Source organism: Maylandia zebra, linkage group LG5 (genome assembly GCF_041146795.1).
Source record: "Maylandia zebra isolate NMK-2024a linkage group LG5, Mzebra_GT3a, whole genome shotgun sequence".
NCBI classification, from domain to species: Eukaryota; Metazoa; Chordata; class Actinopteri; order Cichliformes; family Cichlidae; genus Maylandia; species Maylandia zebra.
Genome location: NC_135171.1, coordinates 29,797,193 through 29,809,404, shown reverse-complemented (window position 1 = coordinate 29,809,404; position 12,212 = coordinate 29,797,193). Strand labels below are relative to the sequence as shown.

At 37.1% G+C, this 12,212-nt stretch overlaps 1 protein-coding gene across 5 annotated transcripts in view; it reads left to right on the top strand.

Moving 5' to 3' along the window:
• grip2b (glutamate receptor interacting protein 2b) overlaps positions 1 to 12,212 on the top strand; it is a 289,022-nt gene that overhangs the window by 250,964 nt on the left and 25,846 nt on the right. For all 5 annotated transcript variants that reach the window (XM_023155008.2, XM_014413037.2, XM_014413036.2 and 2 more), the window contains exons 10-15: positions 440 to 595; positions 1,312 to 1,464; positions 1,557 to 1,743; positions 7,307 to 7,452; positions 8,765 to 8,845; positions 11,728 to 11,791. In XM_023155008.2, the coding sequence (XP_023010776.2) occupies positions 440 to 595; positions 1,312 to 1,464; positions 1,557 to 1,743; positions 7,307 to 7,452; positions 8,765 to 8,845; positions 11,728 to 11,791 (787 nt within the window). The remainder of the gene's footprint in view (positions 1 to 439; positions 596 to 1,311; positions 1,465 to 1,556; positions 1,744 to 7,306; positions 7,453 to 8,764; positions 8,846 to 11,727; positions 11,792 to 12,212) is intronic.

Genomic DNA, 12,212 nt, shown 5'->3' with positions numbered 1-12,212 from the left:
ACAGGAAGACAGCCATAATGAGAGATATACCTATTATATAGGTTATAGATGAGTTATTATGTCTGAATCTCTAATTCACAATTTTATAAATTGCAATTCTGTAACATCTGCATTAATTTCTCCTTATCAGTGATCACAATGGATGATAACTCACCTTCTTGGCAAATAGCAGACATGGTAGGGTACCTCCTACCTATATCTGTGACAATGATTTAGCCTGATAGAAGCCATTTAGTGGGCTGATAGCATAGGAAGAGCAATGCTACATGTACACAAAATCTAGAAACTTTTAATTTAGGTTCAGACATTTGAATTTTGTTATTATTTTATTATTAAAATTATGTAAGAGTTGGTGTAAGGTTGGTTTAGCCTACACCTAGCCATTGATTTTAGAAGTATTAAAATTCAATGCTCATGTTTCATTGCATGTGTTTTGCAGTCAAGGTTCAGAAGTCGGACCATCCCCACTCCTGGGACCCTTGTGTTAATTACTGTCCCCCTCCAAACTCCACTCTCTGCAACACAAGTTCGACCCTCAATAAATCGTGGACAGCCTCTAACAACAACACAATCAACAACCTTGACTACTGCAAGTGTAAGAACACAAACACAACACAACTTGGTACTACATAAGTAAGACCAGAAATTTTTAGTAGAAGTCTAAATTAAGCTGTATGCATTAATTTAGACTTCATTGCCGAATGGTATTTGGCTTATTGATGATGGCAGGCAATGTCTGTGAAAGGGTAAATGAGACATCAAATGTATGCTGCCCAGTGGAATGTATATGTAGTGTTGTTTAAAAAGATATATTTTAAAAATCTCTACATATTTTTAAGACTATTTAAAGCATGTCTCTATGAATTCTCATCTTGTGATTTAAAGATAAGCATCATAGGCATATATTTTAAATATACGTGGCATTGTGCAGTGCAGTGTCTTTGGTCATGTGGAAATATGACAAGAAAACTGGAGGTTTCGAAAGAGGCCCAAGCAAGCACAAGGAGAGCATATACATTTCTCACCAAACCCAATACCTTACAGCTGTGAGACAACACTGCTAACTACTCAGCCGCCATGCTGTGAAAATAAAGCACCAAACAAGAAAATTTTACCTGACATATCCATGTTTGCGGTATTTAACATGTGCTCTTTGACTCTTTGTTTTCCTTTTCCATTTCCCAGACAAAGAAAGAGATTTATTAGCATCTACTTCTTCGGTTTTTTAATTTAATTCTTAAAAGTCTAATTTATTGCTCATGTATTGCAATATTGAAAATAGACTTCTTTTCCCTCACTCTTTTTTTGCAGCTCTTGTATCAGCCAGTTTCTCTCCTGCCTCTACAACCACTTCTGGCCCCAGCAGCCAGAGCTCGAGCACGTTACCCAGGCCCACTGTTCCCATGAGTCCCCGTAATTCACTGCTTAAACGGCGGCAGAGAAAGAAAGAGCATAAGAGCTCCTGTAGGTTCCATCTCCCTGTGTCTTTGCATGATGGATCTAATTTCCCAGAAGGGATGAAACTAACTGTAATCTATGTGTCTGTGTGTTTTTAGTGTCCCTGGCCTCCAGTTCGGTGGGTCCAGGTGGTCAGGTGGTTCATGTAGAGACCAGTGAGGTTGTCTTAACAGGTGACCCACTGAACGGCTTTGGTGTACAACTACAGGGAGGAATATTTGCCACCGAAACGCTGTCAGCACCACCACTTATTCGATTCATAGAGCCTGACAGCTCTGCAGAGAGGTGAGCGTGCATGCTGACCCAGTCATAAGGATGCACGTTTGTAGCATAAATTAAATCTAAACTACAATAACTGTCATCTGTAGCTTTTTCACTGCAATATCAAATTTAGTCTGACTTTTTTTTTTTTTTTTTTTAGCACTACAATGTCAAAAGTCTTGTTTTTGTTTCCCTGCTTTGTGATTCACTGCCCCATCGTCATTGTTTTATTTCTGGTTCCCAGCTAGCCATGTTTCCACCTGTGTCTGTGTCTTTAGTCAGTCTTTTGTGGACATATAGTCACAGGCTTTTCTTGTGTTGCTAATTTGTGCCTCTGAGTCACTTCCATTCTTTGTCTTATCATTAACCCAAAAATCAATTTTAGTATGCTACACTGTTTCAATTCCAAAATGCATCTGGAAGAGAGAGGACAGAAGTGGCTTGTCAGAAGGGATATATAGAAGGTGCACAGGTGTATCCTTTGTGCAAGTGTTTTCAACCTCATTGTCTATAAGAGGCATGACACACAGTTGGCATATACAAACATGATGGAAAGAGGACTCTTCAAATAACTCATTCCTTTAAGCAACAATCCTGTGTGGAAATAAAAATGAATAAAAAAAAAAACTATAACATCTCACATTGTCTCATCTTGTGAAGTTGAGTAAAAGTGACCCTACATTAAATACAAATCTGCCATAAGCACAGTTATATCTGAGATCTGAAAATACAGCAGTAGTTGGACTATGCAAGTACTTAAATTTATATTGTGCTTTCCTAGTCTTAGTGATTCCTCAGTGCTTCTAATTACACTTTAACCATACATACAGACATTATTTTATTCCATCAATATTAAGCACCGCACCTCACACCTGTGGGCAATTTAGAATTACAAGTTAACCAAACTGCATGTCTTTAGACTGTGGAAAGAAACCAGAGTAGCCAGAAGAAACCCACACAGCCCAGGGAGAGCATGAAAAATCTACGCAGAAAGAGCCTTGCTGGGAACCTTCTTGCTGTGAGGTGACAGTCCTAAGCACTGTATCACCACGCCACCCTATTTCAGATCTCATGTCTATTACAAGGCACCACCCTTCAACACACCCTCTTTCCTTATTATGACTATTTTAGATTCAAGATTCAAGAGCTTTATTGTCAATACACAGTATACAGGTACCGAAATGCTGTTTCACCCCAAGCCCCCCATGGTGCATTTATAAGTATATAAAAGATATATCTCCAAGAGATATAAAACTAGGATTTACAAATAAATAGCATGTTAAATTTTGGTAAAATTAAGGGATAAAAAGGTACTAATTACAAACTATACAATGCTATACAATACTATAATGCTAACTATACAATACTAAATGTACGATAAATAAAGACAGGGACAGAAACAATACAAAGTGGATTGTGCAGTAGGTATTGAATACCAGGTTCAAGTTATTGTCCGGATATTGTAGACGAGACAGGACAAAGACATGTGCAAGATGCAAAATGTGCAAATATAGTATTATTTAGATGTGTGTTCAGTAGCTATGGGACTTATATGCACCATATTTTATCACTCCTATACTGCTTTGAGATTTCCACATGATATTTCAAAGACTAACTAGTGCTTGTCTCTGTGGAGCAAATATGGTAGCAACATGGTGGCAAAGTCAAAGTATCCTTTGAACTCTGTCACTGTTTCGTATAAAATACACCCAGACATGACATATAAAGTTTTAAGATTCCTTAAAACCACCTTTCTTATTAATTTGACCCACATTGGTGCATGTAAAAACTGTTAATAGACATGGGTAAAATATGACCTTTCCTCACAGTTACAGTGTAGTAAAATTATAGATGTGTAATTTAAAAACTTTGTAACAGGATGTTCACTTGTATTTGTGTAGTTGTACAACAACTGTACAAATGGCCTTCTGTTTGTTTGAGGACAAATGCCGACTTTAATGTTGCATTAACAGAGTTTTAGTTAGCTTCCCTGTGTGTGTTTGGATGTCAGTGTTAGTGTGGGTGGGTGTGTTAGACTGATGTTTTGGTGTATTAGCAGCTCTTCTTGGCTCTGTATTATGTGTGGGTGTTTAAATGTTTGGAAGAATTTCTGTGCATAAGTAGGGTTTTTTTGTGAACACTGACATGCAAGTGTGTGCGTGCCCACAGTCTTCTGCATGCTTGTGTCTGCTGTTTCTCAGTAATTTGTTCACAACTTCATTTAAGTCTCTGTATGAATTCTTAGTCGTGTCTGGATCATGATGCTGTGCTTATGTCCGTGTCCATTGATTGATGTTGATGTTTCCATCATATTAACAGCTTCTGTAAGTGCTGGGTGTGTTTCGGCACCCTGAGGCCACACTCCCTACTCCATTAGCGCCCACACTAACAACACTAATTAGCTAGCTTCCCTTTGCCCACTCTGGAGGAATCAATAAGTACCTTTCTTTCCGCTTGGCAGTGTGAATCCAAATAACCCCCTTTACACCACCCCGAATTACAATTATCCACAACTTATAGCCTTTAAAACTGTACGATTTGTGCAGCAGTGGTCTGTGGAGCTCTTTTTAAGGTTTTAACCTGTAATTATTTTCCTTTGGTGCTGCGAATGCTGGAAGATTTGTTTTGTAAATGGTAGACCATTTGCCATAATTTAAAATGTGTATATTGTACCACTAAAGGTTTCTATATTTAATGTTTATTTTTGAAAAAGGAAGGGGCCAAAAAAAAAAATCAGACTATTAATAAAAGATTCAAAAAGCATAAACCTAGTTATGCTCCAGTAATTTCTTGCCTTATTTGGCCCTTTTCCCCAAAAATGATAATGGCATAGAGAGTAATATTAAGACAGCAGGGAGCCACGTTATCTGCCTGTGTACACAAACCACCATGAGAACTCCATACATACAGATTTATGTAAGGTGGAGTGTATTTTACATGTTTTAATATAATAAAAATACTAAAATTTTAGTCGTACTTTCAAATTTCAAGTGCACAGTCAACTATTACAATGGAAGATTGCATAGTGATGAGCAAACAGAGAGCACTAAAAACAGAAAAAAACACAGCAAAGTAAATGTTAAACAAACAGCCACACAAAAATGGGTCAGTTATCAAACAGCAGTTTGAAGGTGGATGTTCACTGTAATAATTGGAACTTGATATTGTTGCCAAATTTAGAAGCAGCGTGAGTCTGACAAAACAACTATTTGTATCCTAATCCCACTTTAACTTGTTTAGTTCTGCACATTTATAGTCCTGATGATGACGGTTTGTCTGGGATTATAAATATGACTAGTTGTTGTTAAAGTAACTTTTATCATTTGGCTTCAGTTAAGGTTAGAAGATGAAAATTAAATTATTAGTGTAAATTAATACGACAGCAAGGCAGTCATAGGGCTGCACTAAACAGAATGAAAAAAATGAGACAACGAAAGCGAAGAAAGGACTTGGGGTTCTTGAACAATTAATGGGAAATGGAGGAGAAAGAACGACAGGAATGAGAGCTATGGCAGACCATTTTATCCTCGGTAAATCATAATGAAGATGTCTGGCTGTATATTAATACAAGTCACCCACTCGTGGCTTAATGGAAGATACAGTGCCTCATTTGTGCATGTGTGTCACATGAAAGAAAAAACCTAGATGTCCTGGAAATCTATAGGGCACCAACTACATTACAGTGAGGCCGAATTAAACGGAGACAAAAACATTTCATCTTCATTTTCTTCTGTCAGATGTCACCTTCGTGCAGAAGTGGATAACTGTTGTAATAATTTCATTGCAAGAAGGAACATGGCTTTGGGTCAATTCTAGGAGTTGACATTTCACCCTTAAGCCACAAAAGTTACCCAAAAACACTCCATATTTCTATTGTTTAGCCAGTTTTGTGTTTCAAAGTCACACGTTTAAGCTACTCAAATATTTACCTTCCTTTGCTTTTCTTAGCCACACATTGCATTTGTTTTTAATTTCTTCTGAAGCTCACTGCATGAGCTATCTTATTCTGTTAGGCTGGAGTATTATAGTCTGACTCACAGACGGGGATCTTCTCATCAAGTTTTTCCTTCCAGATCCTTGAAAAGCAAGAAAGCTGGAATTGCTTTAAGTCTGAATAAACAGTGACATATTAATAATATCAGAGGATAATATATCAACAGAAAAGGCACATGATTCCTGAATTTAATAGTCACAGGTAATGCGCTTTGATTTAATTCCAACAGTCGTTTATTTAATGAGCAGCCAGGGTTGGTGTATTTTGGAAATAATAGCTAAACAGCAGCATAAAAGCCACAGTATCTAAAAATAATGTGAAATGTAACACAGTGGGGAGTCATAAGCTTACGCTCCTGTCATCTGTCTGTAAAACGAATTGAAGGAGGGGGAAAAATTCCAGATAGGGCAGCTACTGACAGTTAGCAAACATAAATGCCTGAATTTTTATTCTCCCCTTGGGACCAGTTTGACCCTGGAGGTAATCATATTAAATAGGCATAGACAATACCGAGACAAACAGGCTTTATTTCAGGCAGCAGGATCTGACAGCTTGTGTGAACATAATGCTGAGTGTGGTGTACTGCCTGAGTGAGCTGATGTTTGGAAAGTTCTTGAAACCGTGGTCTCGCGCTCCAGTAGATCGTCCTTGTAAACAAATAACTGGAGAACTTTAGTTTAGTTGAAGCCACTCCAAAATGACAGGTTTCCTCTCCATTGAAAAAACTCCTCTTCCTTTTAAAACCCAGCAAGATGTCAGTCCTAATAGTGATTACAGTTTATCACAAAAAGGTGTCTTGCCTTATGGAAACGTATACTTTGTTTTTAATCTCATTGTTGATGATGCATGGATATGAAACACAGGGAAATGAATTATATGTAGAGTTGTACTACATGCTCATATGTATCCTTGTGATATATATAGGAACAGGACCAAAGATTTTAAATCTTTACTTTTACATTTATGTTTATATTAATCATTATATCAACCCCAACCCTAATTCTGAGCTTTATCCCATGAAAATCACTAAATACATTTAGTACTCTTGTAGGTGAGATAGGTTTGTTGTTACCATTATTTGTGTCTTTGCAAAGTTTCTGTCAGAGTACTCTGTGGACTACTTCTTCATATTTAAACCAACAGTCCAGAGTACTTTAAATCCATTCAGTGTGAGACCAGAATTTATGAGTTTTGTTTTAAAAGCAAGAAAACCTCATTCAGATTCACACTGGTTATTAGTTAATACTACCAAAACTTTCTTAGCACAATGCATGTACATGTGAATGACAAATCAAAGAGGAAATGTGTTGTTTATGTGTTGCTTTTTAGTCTTTCTGCAGTTTTGTAAGAGTTTTTTTTTTTTTTTACATCCTGAGAGCATCACAGAAAACTGAAAAAGAGAAATCATTTTAAAACAAAAACCTTACTGGAAGTTGTAGATAGGGGAGAAACTATTACACACTTTGCTGCACTGGTAAAATAAAATGAGGGCTGGAGAGTTTTTGTTTTGCTTTTTCCACTTTTTTCTCTGCAACCTGTCAAGCATGGAAGCATTGCTTTTCCAATCACTAAAGCGTCTTGATTTTCTCTTAGGTGTGGCCTGCTGCAGGTAGGAGACCGTCTTCTGTCGATCAATGGAATCCCCACAGAAGACGGAACACTCGAGGAAGCCAATCAGCTCCTCCGAGATGCTGCATTGACCAATAAGGTCACACTGGAAATAGAGTTTGATGTAGCAGGTTTGTAAACTTGGCAAAACGTTTTAGACCTTATACCATGTCACACATGCACCATACATATTCCTTGCTAATTTGCGAAGCCTGAAAAACGTTTTCACAAAATAGAAAGACACCTTTGTGTTCTTTAATAGCTCCCATTTAAGACATACCTTTGTTTAAAAAGCACATATAATCTCATTTTCACAGACTGGATATACTGGTGAGATTCCTGTGCTGTGAGCTTTTGTGTTAGCACAGGCAGGATTAGACAGAATAAATACAGCTCTTCACTGCAGAGCATGGCACCATTGACATGCTGTCAACCCCTGTGGAAAGTATGAAGAGTTCATTCAGGGTCTTTATTTCTGATTTCTCTGTAGAAGAAAAGTCTCAACAGATTCCATTTTGGAAAATGTTAAACTCGGATTAGGATTACATCAATCCAAGATTATTTTTTAGGAATCAAATTAAATTAAATAAATACAGTGTAGTGCTTCTTTTGAAGGGAATCTGTTCAGTACTATAATTTCATCATTCTAGTAAGTGAAGGCTGAATGACCTGCTTTCTTTTTTAACTTTGATATAATTTTTCAAAAAGTCATTTTTGTTTTTTTGTTGTTATTCATAATAATGATTCAAAAGAGACTTGGTAAAAAAATACATGTGTAGTATAATGGAATTATACATCCAGGCATGTACTTTTACACCTGTAAGTGTAAAAAGTCCTTGTGAAAAAATAAAGTACTGTGCAGTTTAGGTAGTCAGTGGGAATTTTCAAACAATTTAAGTGTTTGATTGAAGTCTCTGCAGTTATTAATAGTAGCTTTTTCACTCATTGAGTTATATGGCTAGCAGATAATTTGGAGGTAAAGGATGCTCATAACTAACTCTATAAATTAAAAAGAATAGATTTATTAGATCTACTGATAATAACCCTAAATTTGGGTGGTAAGTATTCACCCAGTGTTATATTTATATTGGTTTTTGTTTGCTTGATTGTTAGTGTGTTTTCCTTTTTAACTACTTTGAGTAGATCTGTTTTGTTGTCTGCTTTCCTGCACAAGCTGTTCAGGAAATTAAATGACCTTTTCTTGGTGAGCGAAACAAACTCTAAAGTAAGAAACAGATCCAAGTAAGGAGTCAGAAAGCCTTACGTAGTTGCTGTGCTTACAGTTTTAAAGGTGTTTTACTGGTAGAATTAGTATTTACTCCTGTAGGCAAACAATGAGGATTTACAGTCCCCGTTTGCCATGTAGGAGAGTATTATCTGTTTCTTTTTACATTACTTGTTTCTCTGGTTATGCTTAAGTGTGTGTCTGTGTTTCTGTTGCAGAATCAGTGGTGCCAAGCAGTGGTACTTTCCACGTCAAACTGCCGAAGAAAAGAGGAGTGGAACTGGGGCTCACCATCAGTGGTAGGAACACACACACTTGAAACATTTTTCATGTGATCCACTTTTTGTTTTGAACAGCTGCTGGCAGAATGTTTAAAATTCATTCGACCACCCACATGCATTTTTTATGATAACAAAGTCTGCAGAGAAGCTAAGCTATAAATTCCAACAATGTTTATTAAATGCTGTAGATATTGTTTGTCTTTCTGGTGCCACTAGCATTACACTGTGTGTCCAGCATTTTTTCAGTTAGAGATAAGTCACTTAGTTTCAACTGAGGAAAATCTACACAAAATCTCTACAGTGATGTTTTTGACCAAGCTTTGAACTTCACTTCAATGGTCCATTGTGGAGAAGAGACAGTTGAGAGGAAAAGGTATACTTTGGATTCCATCTCCTGATTCTTCCAACTTCATCTATGATCATGAGCTTTAAGTAGCGACCAAAAGAAAGAGATCCTAAGTGATCAAAATCAGTTTTCTCCATAGATCTGTTGGGTTCAGACACCACACTGCTATGCAATAACTATGCATGCAATTATCAGATGGACTTCAAAGCAGAAAAACATGAATGACTGCTCACCTGTTGTTTGTCTATGTTCACAGCCTAAGACATAGCCCTGCATTAGGGGACAGGTTCCAAAATTTTAAGGCGGGCTCGCAGTAGAACTAGACCTCCTTTTCATCAAAAGATGTCCTCTGAGGTAGTGCGGGGATTTAATAAGGATGCCTCCTGGGTACCTTCCTTTAGAGATTCTCCAGGCTTGGAGGAGATCCAAGTGTAGACCCAGAACTCACTGGAGAAAATATATATCTCATCTGAGCTGGAGCATCAGGGAATCCCCCTGCAGGGAACTGTAAAAGGACGTCTGAATTACTGATGAGCCTGGTGCCGCTGCAGTAAAGAAAAGAAATTGAAGCTAAACTTTGTGGCAGCAGTTCGTAGGTTGATGTTAGTTTGAATTCGAGTGCACAAGGTCAGGGTTAATTTTTCTAGTTTTTGTGAAACACATTTCTCGGTATCATTAAATATACTATGAGATGAACAAAAATACTGGCTATGAGCTACCCGCTAACATCAATGGTCAACCTCACTGTGTGTTAAATAAATAGGAGTAAATTTATGTTGCAGAATCCATAGAGCCTTTCCAAAGTTGATGTTCAAAAAGAACACATGGGCGCAATGATCAGTGGTCATGTAGTGTATACAGTACAATGTCGCCTTAAACATTTGTAATCAAAAATAAAAGCACACACTTGCGCATTTACCCTGCAGACTTGGAATTATTCTGCCAGTCAAAAGTGGTTATTGAGAAAGTAATTCATCACACGCTAACTGTATCTGTAAAGCTTTATAGCACAGTTTTCATTCTTCACTGGGAATGACCTAAATTCAGTGTTTAATTATACCTAGCCTGGAATGTGGGTATAATGTAGTGTTCCACGCTGTATTATTTTAAGAAGCATTAGCTCAGTGACAGGCGAAATACTGAACCTGACACATTTTTAAATATTTAAAGAGAAGATAATTGAAGACGGCTGGGCCCCAGCAATTTTGCTGGAGGTTGTGTGGAAGAAAACAAGCAGGCAATGCCTATTTATTTTTCTTGTCCACTATGTTGAATTTCTTTAAAGAAAATATGCACTTTTTATGTCTAGGATTTTGGGCCTTAACTTAATATGTTATATATTTTTTAATGGTGATGTAAATCATTGTCTGTGTTTTGGAGTAAATACTAAATCGAGGTGTGATATCTGGCTCCTAAAGATTGTCTTGACTGCCTGTAAAAATGCTGCCATTAAATCCTCAGAGTAAACCTGCTTTTGTGTATCTTTTTGGCGTTGCCAGTTCCACATGCCCCTTTGTCCACTCAACATGATTGGGGGGTACTGAAGGAGATGCAGCTGTGAATGTACTTTCTTTTAGTCTCTCTTATTTTCTCTCTATCCCTTCTTACATTAGGCATCAATGCTAAAAACCTTGTGTGCACCTTGTGTGTATCTGCACATGCCTACTATGCCTGCCTCTGATGTTTGCTGATACCAAGTGACATTTCATATCCCTGCCACACATTTGCATTTAAAAGTGCTGTATATATATATCGTGTAAGAAAAATAGCTGAAGACATAAGCACCGCAGAAACAGTGCAGCTCTCTTAAGTTATTTCTGCAAACCAGTCCTACAGGATAACTGAGAGTATACTATAGTGTAACTATAGCGAGTCTAAGCGCATAAAAACATTTTTGTCCTTATTTCAACTTTCCTAGCTAAAGAGACAGGATGTTTGAGCTATCATGTAAATCAAATGTCCAAATCAAACCAATTCTCTTACCTCTGGTCATTTTCAGCCCTGAAATGTGGGATTTTATTATTTTGTTACTCCCTTGTTCTTCAGTGACATTGTAGTGATGTGTTATAGTTGTAACCATCTAAATAACTAATGATAATAACCTCAAATTAAGTTATATTGTCACAATTCTGATGTATGGTGTATATAAAATGGTATAAAGCAGGTTGTTCCTTGGCCGCATTTGAGACAAGAGAATGGTGCAATGGTGCCACCTGCTGAACAGAAAATATTCACAGCTAGCAAAGACATGGAGCTTCTGGGCTCACGCTCAGAGAGCAGGGAACCCAAAATGTTGGCTATTGTGACAAATCTGCGTGCAGGCAATTTGTCCTGATGGGATTAAAGAGGTGATATTAGAGGATGGATGGATGACTATACAACCTTAATGTTACTATTTATATTGAACTGATTATTATTATTATTATTATTATTATTATTATTGTTGTTGTTGTTGTTGTTGTTGTTATTTTTATTTGTTGACTGACATGTTATATTTTGATGTTGTTGCTGCTGTTCCTTCTAAATCTTATTATGGTTTCATCTACCTTAACAGCCAGTAAGAAGCCAGGGGAGCCTCTTATCATTTCTGACATCAAGAAGGGGAGCATGGCTCACAGGTATTTTTTTAGGGACTAGTGTTATATTCCTTTGTAAGGACTGCATGTTTCGCTTTTTTTGGGGGGGGGGGGTCTGCCACCTTAAAAAAAATCATTTTCAATTTAATTTTGTTCTGGGGTTTGTTTTTTTTTGTTTTGTTTTCTGTTTTTGAATTTATATCCATATTATAGTTCACTTTGTCCTTGTGTTTTATGACACTTGTTACAATGTATCACCTTCTGGGCTATTTTGTTTTGTTTTTAATCTTAGAGTAAATTGCACACTAAGAACTAAAGGACACCAGACTTTACTAGTCATGTGTGTTTCTCTTGTTCACAGTAATACACAGTTACAGTGATATGAGCTTTAACATAGACCCCCTTGCCTTAATCCTTTGTGTCCTATATTCAGCAACGTGCTGGACACTGGAAGAAATTTTTT